General features: G+C 31.4%; 1 protein-coding gene across 1 annotated transcript in view; it reads left to right on the forward strand.

Annotated features, from left to right (window-relative positions):
* TECRL (trans-2,3-enoyl-CoA reductase like) overlaps nt 1-12,379 on the forward strand; it is a 107,641-nt gene that overhangs the window by 17,430 nt on the left and 77,832 nt on the right. Inside the window, exon 2 of the mRNA XM_021702422.1 lies at nt 10,399-10,450. Coding sequence (XP_021558097.1) covers nt 10,399-10,450 — 52 coding nt within the window. The remainder of the gene's footprint in view (nt 1-10,398; nt 10,451-12,379) is intronic.

Here is a 12,379-nt window from a genome sequence, read left to right on the forward strand (position 1 = left end):
GTCTGTCACCACATAAAGCCTATGAATGTCACACTTATTTATTTTCCTATGAGAAGTTAGTTCTCTTGTAGAGAGATTTATTGTGAACTGCCTACTACATCAACATATTGGATATTTTATTTGAGAATTGATCTTCCTCTTAAGTCAAGAATGCTGTACCTCTGCCTTCTTATAAACTCATCATTTTAACATCATTTTGTAAAAAGTGTGAATTATCACCTGTCTTTTTTCTTATTGCTGTTTAAGTTTCCTTATTACACATTTTCACTGCCTCCAAAATAAACATTTAATATTACTTCATGTTTGGGCATTTCTGACTTTTCAATTATTGGCTATTTGATTTCTTAAAAATAAAAATGTAATGTAATTGTAATTTCTTTTAGCAAAATATTTGATAAATTACTGGCTATATAACTGAGGCCTTCATTTGTCAGTACTGGTCTGTGTGCCATTGAATATCTATTTATTATCTGTTTCTCATTAACATCATTTAATAAAATCCATTTGTAATCTGAATTTAATATAATAAGGACTTTAACATAGAATCCCTGAGACATTCAGAAGATATGCTACTTCTTTTTTACAGATAGGAAAATTTCAAAGAGCTTTCACACTAAAATTCCTGAGAAACTACTTTTGTCTTAAGAGATATTTTATGTAGAATTCTTTTAACTCGACATTATAGGAAGCATATAAACAGCAAGAACAGCCACAAACCCTGAGCTGTTGAATGCTAAAATGAAATCTGCTTCATTTCAAAATGAGAGGAAAAAAATCAAGTACATTTTTCTACGACTATAAAAAAAGAGATCCATAAATGTACTTATTTGCTTTTACTTTCAATCAGCATTTCTGGCATTGCATAGATATATCTTCCTTTTTAAATTTTTTATTTAAATTCAATTTAGTTAACATATACTGTATTATTAGTTTCAGGGGAACATAATGTCTTCTTAGAACTTTGTTGGCAATCGAACTCCTCTAACTTAAATTAATGGTCCAAGTATGTCATGATTTAAATATGTAAATACAACTTCACTAAAATACTTAATTTTCAAGCTATTTCTTCTCGGGTTTATACTGTGCTATAATAGAAAAAAAAAATCTGAACTCACAGCTTAGCTCTGCTTCTGCACAAAATGACACCATATCCACTCTGCCAGATTACGTCTCTTCTAAATACTCACATCATCCACCATCACATCCATACTAAAAGGAGGAACCAACATGTGGAGTACTATAATACATAATGCATGTGTGATGAAAAGTGCTATTTTTTTTTCAGATGGGTCCCTGCTGTTGCCTCATGGTTATTCATTTAGGAGGTTGAAGACACTAACACTCAGCAAGTGATTGCAAGATGATCAAAGTGTTTCCATCAGTAGAGAATTCATGTGTGGAGCTAATTCTTTAATGAGCTGACAGAGAAAGTCTCACCTTAGCTTATCAATCTGCTTCAATTCTCTAGAATTTCTCCCTGTCTGTACTACATTCAATCAATCAGTATATCATTTTATTCTATACACAATATATCTCTGAAATTTACCATCCAAATTCAAATCATTATCACTTCTAACATACCGACTGATCTATGTGGGTCTTCAACAAACACCCATGGAATATGTAGCAAAACAGGAAATATACTAGAGTTTGTATCTGCTGTACTTACAGCTCATACATGTTCCACAGTATCATCTGGTGAAATAGAACTTGGAATTTATTATTATAGGTGAATCATTTATTATTGCAGTACCATTTTAATTGTCACCTAGTGTCTGTTCAATTTACAGAAGCCAGACTGATTCTTTTAAAACTTGAGTTATATCATGTCACTGCTCTGATGAAAACCCTCCAACAGCTACATATATCACTCAGAAGAAAATCCAAGGTACTCTCCCATATTCTAGAAAGTTATTCATTATTTCCCACCTTCATCTCTCTGGTCATGTGTTTAACCACGCTGTTCCTAAATCACTCTGCTCCGAACACACTGGCCTGCTTGCTGTTTCTCAAATACTCTGGATGTGGTGGTCCATCAGGGTCTCTGTCCTTGATGTTACTTCTGTCTGGAAGAATCTTCTTCAAGCTATCTGCATAGTTTGCTATCTAGCTTGGGCTTTTGCTCATACATCTTTTTCTTCCTATCAAAATCATATTTCTTCTTTCCATTATTCACATCTCTTACCTCCTTTATGTTTTCTTCTTAAAACTTGTCATCCTCGGATATATTACGTATGTATTTCTTTATTCACTGTCTCATTTCTTAAATATTAGTTATAATTGAATATTAGTTCAATGTGTGCCATTGTGCCATAGTATTTTAGAAAGTGCTTTCAGGTATAAAACTACTTATAATTAACCCAGTTCTGTTTCTTATTGGCTATGGGACAGGACACAGATCTCTTCACATCTGAGTGCATTAGTCTCTGCTCTGTCAACTGGGGTAACAATACCGAACTCTGTGTTGTTAGGAGTTCACATGATTTAACTGTTTAGAAAAGTTCCTGGTACATATAAGACACTACGTAAGTGCTGGCTATTATTTTTAAATAAAATGAGAGACAGAAAGAGAAAGAGAGAGTTTTTCCACTCTGACACATGGAAAAGTTACTGGTACATAGTTGGTGCTCAATTAATACTTTTGAATGAAACAACAAACTCCACACATATTTACCATATCATATTAGTTGTTAGCTTGGATCCTTTTATGTTAATAAAATACAAATGTCATTTGCATTTGTATAATGGCTAATGATTGATTTGTATAATAAATATCCAAAATATAATGCTTGGAATAAATATTATGAACAGCAAGACATGACAGTGAATACTTTCTCAATTTTTTTTTTTAATCCATATTAGTTAAGTGACTGGTTGTATAACTTCAGGAGGACATTCATATTTCATGACCACAATTTTTTCACCTTTTAAAAAATCTCAGTGTCACTTACTTCGTAAGGTTGCTTATGATCAAGTGCCTATCTGTATAGATCGTAAAGCAGTGCTTATAATGATAAATATTCAATATATTTTCCTCCATTCCCCTACCTTCACCTTTTTCACCCCCTCTGCTATGTCATGTACTATGGTGAAGAATAAGTTTTGAACCAGGTTATTTGCATCCAAAGTCCATTCTTGTAACTTGTTAGCTGTGTTACCCAGATAAATTACTTAACCACTTGGAGCCACAGTTTTCTTGTATGTAAAATGAAGATAATGTTGTAACTAAAGCCATAAAGATGGTATGTTAATTAAATTACTTAATAAAGGTAAAGGTCTTAGAATAGTGGTGGACTCTTATTAAGCATTCAGTGATGTTAGTTATGACTGCTAGCAGTATTCTTAATGGTTTTCAATGCTATTTCTCCATTCCATATTAATTTAAAACAAAAATGAGATAAATGATTTAATTACAGCATTTACACTAGGAGCAAACACACTTTGGTGATGAAAAATGATAATCTATATCAAAGTAATAGATGAAAGAATAGCAAATAATATATATCAAGCATTGAAATTGATCTAAGTTCTAGGTCTCAATAACATTCAGTTTCTTTAAGGTCAATCATAGCTGTTTAGGACACCTTATGTCCAGAAGAGAAGTGGTAGGACTCCTACCTGTATTACACTTTTTTATCCCTGTTTTGTACTGTATTTAATAATAACATTTTGTTTAGACTTAACATTGTCTGCATTGGGATTATAAATTATATGGTTGCTTTTTCTACATGTAAGCCTGTGAGAAAAGTACACTCTAGAAGCCTATGTCCTTCAAAACTACTTTAGAAAGAAATTGATAAAAGTTATTTTTCCAGAAATGCTAGCTGTACAAGGGGGAAGAGAATGCTGCTGTGCCTCGTAGTTACCACTTTTGTACCATGAGGGACAGAGGCTGAGCTGTCTGCCATATACACTGAGAAAGAAATTTTGATTATTATTTGCAGTCACGATTTATGGACACTCTACATGACATGTTCGTGATAGAAGTAATTTTCTAATTCATGTAAAAAATAGTTGGTCTCATATGGAATTATTGAATATTGTATATTACATTCCTCAAGCTAATATAACACTGTATGTTACTAACTAGAATTAAAATAAAAACTAAAAAAAAGGAATAACAAAAAGATAAAAAAACTGAAAAAAAAGAGTCGATCTTATATTTATTTAACATCTGATGATCTGACCATTTTTATTTCTCTCATGTGCCCAAGAAGCTAATGTCTTGGTCAAAGATGGAAAGCATACACTTTATGTGAAGGAGGAAAACTGAATTGTATTTCATATCCTATCTCCCCATCCCCCCACATGCTAAAGGAACTCATATTTTCCAGCTACTATGATACTACAATAATGTTTAAAATATATAACATAAAACCTATCTATATATCTATATCTATCAATCAAGAGGATGGCTACATAGATGAGGACATGGTGTATGTGTATTTTGAAATGTAAGGGATAGAGGGCCAAATATTTGATGATCAGAAAGGTAAACCCTGTTGAACATTAGTGCTGTTTATTAAGAATTTTTGGCAGGTCCTCACACAGGAGATTGGTAAAATTAAACTTGCCTACTTCTTTGAAGTAACTTGTTTTGTGCTATAAAATGAAGGTGAGAAGCATGCATTTATTTCCTGAGGGAAGCTTTCAGAACCTAATCTAATTCACCATCTTTTCTTTTTTTAACTTTTGCTAGAAATAAGCAATGTTCTGTGTGATGTCTGCTTCTTCAGTGTAGATCCTAGAGTGAGGAAAATGTGCAGTAGATACATCAGCCGGTCTGTGATATACATGTAGTGTGTGTGAAAAATAAGCGTGTATTGTTTTGAACCACATTTGTGTGACACAACCTATTTTGAGAAGTGCATTCAATGAAACTTGAATTAAAATGATTAAATCTTGTTTAAAAAGGTAATTTAAATGATAAAAATCATTTCATGATTTTGTCAGTTGATTACTAAAGATTCTTTTATCATTAAAATAACTTACAACAAAGAGACAAATAGAGAAACAGTTTTCTATCTCATTGTCATTTTTTTTCCTCTTCTACTTAAAACTGTAAGGCAGGACTACATCAAACTTAAAAAAAAAATCTGCACAGCAAAGGAAATCATCAACAAAATGAAAAAGCAACCTATGGATGGGAGAAAATATTTGCAAACCACATATCCACTAAGGGGTTTATTTACAAAATATACAAGGAACTCATACCACTCAAAGCAAAAGAACAAATAATCCAATTTAAAAATGGGCAAAGGAGCTTAAAATAGGTATTTTTTCCTAAGAAAGCATACATATGCTCAACAGACATGAAAAGATGCTCACCATCACTAATTATCAGGAAAATGCAAATTAAAACCACAATAAGGTATCACCTTGCAACTGTTAACAATGGTAATCTTCCCAAAAAGACAAGTGTATCAAGTGTTGGCCAGGATGTAGAGTAAAGGGAACCCTGTACACTATTGGTGGGAATGTAAATCAGTACCACCATTTTGGAAGACAGTATGAAGGTTCCTCAAGAAATTAAAAATAAAACTATCATAAAAAATAGGGGTCCCTGGGTGGCTCAGTGGGTGAAGCGTCCGACTTTTGATTTCAGCTCAGGTCATGATTTCAGGGTTGTAAGATTGAGCCCCACCTCAGACTACCTGGGTGTGAAGCCTGCTTAAGATTCTCTCTCTCTTCCTCTCCCTCTGCCCCTCCCCACCCACTTGCACTATCTCTCTCTTTCAAAAAAATAAAATAAAATAAAATTGAATTAATTAAATTAATAAAAAATAGAACTATCATATGATCCATTCATCCAATTTTGAGGTATATATCCAAAAGAAGTAAAATCAGTATCTCAAAGAAATATCTGTATCCCCATGTTTATTGCAGCAATGTTTACAAAAGCTAAAGTATGGAAACCATCTAAGTTGTTGAATAAAGAAAATTTGGTGTGTCTGTGTGTATAAAATGGAATATTATTCAGCAACCAGGAAAAGGAAATTTTGTCATTTACAATAACATGGATAAAACTGGAGGGCATTATGCTAAGTTAAATAAGTCACAGTGAGAAAGACAAATACAAAGACAAAGACAAAGCATGATATCACTTATATATGGAATTAAAAAAAAAATGAAGTCCTAGAAACAGAGAATAGAAAAGTGGTTTCCAGGGGCTGGGGGTGGGGGTAAAATAGTACAAAATTTCAGTTATAAGATGAATAAAGTCAGTGATTCTATTGTATAACCTGATGACTATAGCTTATAACACTGTGTTATATGATTGAAATTTGCTAAGAGAGTAGAACTTAAATGTCCTCACCAAAGACAAAAAATGTGAGGTGATAGATGTGTTAATTAACTCAATGGGGGAAATTCTTTAACAAACAATGCATATGTATATCAAATCCTCACATGGCACAGTTTTAGTATCTTACCATTTAATTTGTCAATTATACCTCAATAAAGCTGAACAAATATATCATAAAAATATTTTTAGTTACAATCTGAAGATTACTTATTGTAAAATATCTGTTTACTCAGAATACTTCCTATCCATTCCGAGTAAAATATATGCAGTATATGCAAGTATGTATCCCATTTGCTAATGTAAAACCTTCCAATGGAAATTCTTAGAGAAATATTTTTCACTTTCCTGAATTAATCAATCCTAAAATATGATTCTCCAGGCTAGTACCCTTCCTTGTGTCCTGAAAACCAGGAACAAAAAGCTCATGCCAGTTAGCAAAACTGCACCAGATATTTTGCCTGTATGTGCGTGTGTGTATTTTCATGCCTCTGCATTTATTCATTTCTATTCAATTCATCTTTTATTCTGTTTTTCTGTGTCTTTACTGCTGGACACATTTCTTTTCTAAACAAAGTTTACTGACAATTTTTGGTGTGGTCATGGCAATTACTGTCAAATGAATTTCAAAGAGGTTGTTGTTTTTCCTTATCCCTTAATTTTCATTTCTTTAAACAGGATAAGCAGTATTCTGAGGACATCTGTTCATTTCAAGGAGTTCCTGAGAAAGTAGCTGAAATTTAGTTCTAAAAAGTAGCAATAGTACAAAAAGAGTTTTACTGTGTAATACTGCAGTATCTGCATAGGAAGCAAATTCAAGCAAATCCTAGATTTCAAATGAATGTGAAAAGTTTTTTCAAAGTCTATCAATTTAAATTGTTGGATGAAGTAATAGTGACCCAAAACTCAATCACGATCAGTTGGAATTAGAAGTAAATTTTTGATTCAACTAACAAACACCATTTACCTTGTCTATTTAACATTTTAAGATCAATTTCCTCTAATGAGAAAGAAACATTAATGAAGAGAATTTCAGGATTTCAGATGTCAGAATACTTATGTCTCCCATTTGCACAATTAATTGTGATTTATAAAAGTGAACAAATTATTGTGATGATAGTTTGTATTTTTTAAGAGGTATTAAAACTGGCTAAAAAGTAAAAGTTATTATGAATAAAGTTTCTGATGAAGCTACAGAGACATCGATTTTAGTAATCAGAAAGTCTTACATACTCTGGTAATTATCATATTTTCCTCTCTTTGTGTTCTGAGTACAACAGAAGGGCTGGAGGAGTTGATCAAGCACAGTCTTGTGGCTAATTGAGCAATACTGTCTGAATCATTTAATAGTTAATTATTTTTTTCTTCTGTATTTGACTAAAATTGCTCCAGCTAGGGCAGTTCTCAAAGATTTATTCAAAATCAGCACTTTTCTAACATGTGAAAGTCAAATGTAATTTTTAAAAAGTAAATTAAAAACTTTGTTAAAAGCTTGCAATAACAACCCATTTCCACACGTAGGTTTCTTTCAGGAGAATATAACCTTAGTTTTGAAAATTTGTAAATTCAGAGCAAAAATGCATATATCAAATTAGAAGACTTTCTTTTATTTTTTATTTACTTTTTTTAGTTTTATTTTTTTATTATTATGTTATGTTAGTCACCATACATTACATCATTAGTTTTTGATGTAGCGTTCCATGATTCATTGTTTGCATATAACACCCAGTGCTCCATGCAGTACGTGCTCTCCTTAATACCCGTCACCAGGCTAACCCATCCCCCACACCCCTCCCCTCTAGAACCCTCAGTTTGTTTCTGAGTCCATAGTCTCTCATGGTTCATCTCCTCTTCTGATTCCCCCCCCTTCATTCTTCCCTTCCTGCTATCGTCTTTTTTCTTTCTTTCTTTTTTTTTTTTTAACATATAATGTATTATTTGTTTCAGAGGTACAGGTCTGTGATTCAACAGTCTTAAACAATTCACAGTGCTTTCTTTTAAATTATTCTAGGAAAACATAGCTTTTCCACAGAAATCTACTTGAGAAAGATTTTTCATTCCAGATTTAAAAACTTCTGTTTTCACATGAATTTGCACTCACAGCTTTATTTTTTTATTTCAACAGAAGTGACGTTAAACACTATTACATTTTATATGGTGCACTAGATATTGAAACGCAGACTGCAATAACACCAGGTCTTTGTCCTCAAGGACTTCAGAGATGGTTGGAATAACTAGCATGTAAACACAAGATAATATGCCTTCATCAAGTGAGAGCTGAGCAACAGTGAACTCTAAGGAGCTATTGATCATGAAAATTACTTGTTTTTCCAAATTAGATGGCCCTTGAAATGGGGGGTGGACAAATAATTGATACTCTAGAAAATAGTATATGGATTTTAGGCATCCTTATCAGAGAAAGGAACATATAAAATTTCTTTGTGTTTAAGTAGTGGTAAGATAAAACCAGAACAATGTTAAAGCACCATGTTTTAAAAAATATAATTCAAATATAAGAGTTAAATTATCAATATTAAAATGAAGTATAGGGCACCTGGGTGGCTCAGTTGGTTAAGCGACTGCCTTCGGCTCAGGTCATGATCCTGGAGTCCCTGGATCGAGTCCCGCATCGGGCTCCCTGCTCGGCTGGGAGTCTGCTTCTCCCTCTGCCCCTCCCCCCTCTCATGTGCTCTCTCTCATTCTCTCTCTCTCAAATAAATAAACAAAATCTTTAAAAAAAATAAAAATAAATAAATAAATTAAATGAAGTATAATATATTCAAGTATATAAATATATATTACCCTATCTAAAAACTGTTTTATAAATATTTATAACCTCTTCCTAATAAGAGCAATGTTATGAAATTTTTGAAATTTTCATACAGATTCTTTAAGGTTCTTTTGTTCTTTACAACACTACCCAAATGGGAATTAATATCATCATTCTGTGCTTCAATCTTAGAACATTTTATTTAGTAAACCATATTCATAGAAGAAATTAGAAAAAAAAAACATTCTATGAATAATGTAGCCCACCCTTGGTTATAGGTCTATTAATCAGAGAGTGGAATATGGTAAAATCAATGCATTCATTGTTATACTTTTAATATTTAATTAAATATTAAATACAATATAATAATGTTAATTAGAACTGCCTGGGGTGTTTTTATATGCCATTCTTTATGCACTTTTATTATTCACTTCACTCTCTCAAAATAGCTGTAAGACTTTAGTGTAGCAATAAAATACATCATGAACACAATATTCTATATGTGTTTAGAGAAAGGAAATATATTTTCTTAATGGCCATGGATTTGTCCTTTGTTAAAGATCTTGAAGTATTGTTGAGTTTTTTCATAAGCCTGTGAAAGGGACCAGAGTTAGAGAAAAATTTCAGTTAGCAAGTTCGATATGAACAAATTCAGAGAGTCAAAAAAATGTTGTATTGGCTTGAGGTGTTTAAATAGAATTCTCATCCTCATACATTTTGCAATCCTGATGAATCCATATATCTAACATGAATAAATACTAATAATATATCTAATTATATATCTAATATATCTAACATGAATTTTGATAGACTTACCATTTTGAGATGGGAGTTTTAATAACATAACTAATGAGGGGGCTTGGATAGGATATTTTTTCAGATGATATTCTGTAGTAAACATTTTCCTCTTTTGCCCATATAAATCAACCTCATATACTGAAGCTTCTCTGTTACAAACTCTTTTACCTTCTGTCTATCATGTATATTTATTCATATTTTAATTGGTAGTCTCACCAGTTTGGAAGCCAGAAATTGAGTATTATGGACAAAGAAGATTAAAAAATATATTTTTGAGGTGACCATTTAATAATCTCATATAATGACATCATTATTGCTACATACAAAAATAAAATTTTAGAAAAAGGCATACAGATGCAATATTTCAAGGTTGTCAAAGCAGTAATGAATAAAAAGTCAATCAAAACACACTGGTTATTTCATAATAATTTTATACTTTACTAAATTATGTTTTCTTCTTAAAAATATAGCAAACAAATAAATACATTATTAAAATAATTATCTCTCTATATTTTCTTTTCCTTTTCAGGTGGTGCAAACATCTACTATTCATGATGTTAAACAAAAATTCCACAAAGCATGTAAGTTTTATACATAATTTAGAATTTATGTTACAGTTTTCTCAAATTGGTTCAAATGTATCTGTAAGAATAAGTTCAACATTATGATGGAAAGAGTGTATGGAAATCATATTTTTACAGGAAACTCAGAAATAATGTGTTATATATTTCTTGACTATATTTTCGTATCTAACTCTAATCCACAATTCTCTTAGTTTTTCACAAAATTATTTTGTCCTTCATATTTGAACAAGTATTTACTTATATGTAAGCAAAATATTAAGCAAAAACTTTACTCCATGTATTTATACTGGTCAAATCTCTTTCACATAGAGATTTTTTAACAGCAAATTAAAACTATACTATTTAATTTTATTAATAGCCAAATTTACCTCATTAAGAGGTGTCTTTGTTATTTACTTAGAAATATTTATATGAGGTTTATTTAAATTGGATTTTTATTTTACAATTTTACAATAACGTTTACTCATAACTTAAACATCATGAAAATGTCTATAATTACTAGGAAGCATTTTTTATAGACTTTAATTTTAAAGCAGTTTTAGATTCATAGCAAAACTAAGCAGAAAATACACAGAGTTCTTATATACCCTCTGCTTTCACACATGCACAGACTCTCCCACCAACATTTCACATCCGAGTAGTACAGTTGTTACAATTCATGAACCTACATTGACAAATCATTATTTCCCAAGGTCCATAGTTTACATCAGAGTTCATTCTTTGTGTTGTACATTGTATGGTTTTTGCTAGTGAGCATTTTCAATCTCTTGTATTTATTTGAACAATATTTCTTTTCTGAAAGTCTTAAAGCTCGCAATGTAATGCATCAAACAGTTTATAAATAAAGTAGGTAGAATTTTTAATAGGAACAGATAGCATATATAGTATGGAATATAATTATTTAAAATATGCTTAACCTCTTTAAAATTCTTTGGGAAGGTAGGTTCTAATATTTACCTCAAAGACATGTAGGATTTAAATATGCAGAAATGAACCAGAAAGGGATTATGGTAAGGAAAAGAGAAAAAAAACAAGTGCAGAGATCTGTCATGGAATTGATTCTCTAACTTTTAGAATGAAAATAAATTATATTTTTGCCAGTACTTTCTAAATTAGGGAGAACTTTTCCAAACTCCAAATTTGTGCCTCATCACATTACCTATGTTAACCATATTATCCTGATTATTTACACAAATATTTCCTGTTTATTTGCATACTAATGCAGTTGTTTGTGTTATTCCTATCTTTGCATAAAATATGGTTCTCAAACTAATAATTATTGTCATCTTTGGAAAGACTTGGACTAAACTTATTTAATGAGGTCGTTTCAGAAAGTTTAGATTGTAGTAATAAGTGAGAAGACATTTGAAAATAATGCTTTTACTATAAAGTACAAAGTTGCAAGAAAATGATTGTATTTAAATTAATAATGACAACATAATAAAAATATGATTTCTACTATTGTCTGAAAAAGAGGAAATGAATTAAGGGCTAATGCATGTGTAGAAGGAATGTGCAATTACCTTGATGTGTAAGTCTATGACTGCTTGTATGACAGTTTGCAATATAGATATAGATATAAATAACAATTACAAGAAATCTTAAAAATTTTTGAGCCAGAAGTCCTGTATGTGGTTTAGAGCCTATTTCTAATAATAAGTAGTTTGCAGAAAATCTTAGAAATGTGCAGTTTCTGAACTGGATAATTAAAAATAAGACAGGCATCTGGGTGGCTCAGTTGGTTGAGCATTGGACTATTGGTTTCTGCTCAGGTTATGATCTCAGGGTTGTGGGATTGAGCCCAGGGTTGGACTCCATGCTTAGCGTGGAGCTTACTTGGGAGTCTCTCCCTCTCTCTGCCCCTCAGGCTCTCTAAATAAATAAATAAATAAATAAATAAATAAATAAATAAATAAATAAATAAAT

Source organism: Neomonachus schauinslandi, chromosome 2, assembly GCF_002201575.2.
Source record: "Neomonachus schauinslandi chromosome 2, ASM220157v2, whole genome shotgun sequence".
NCBI lineage: Eukaryota > Metazoa > Chordata > Mammalia > Carnivora > Phocidae > Neomonachus > Neomonachus schauinslandi.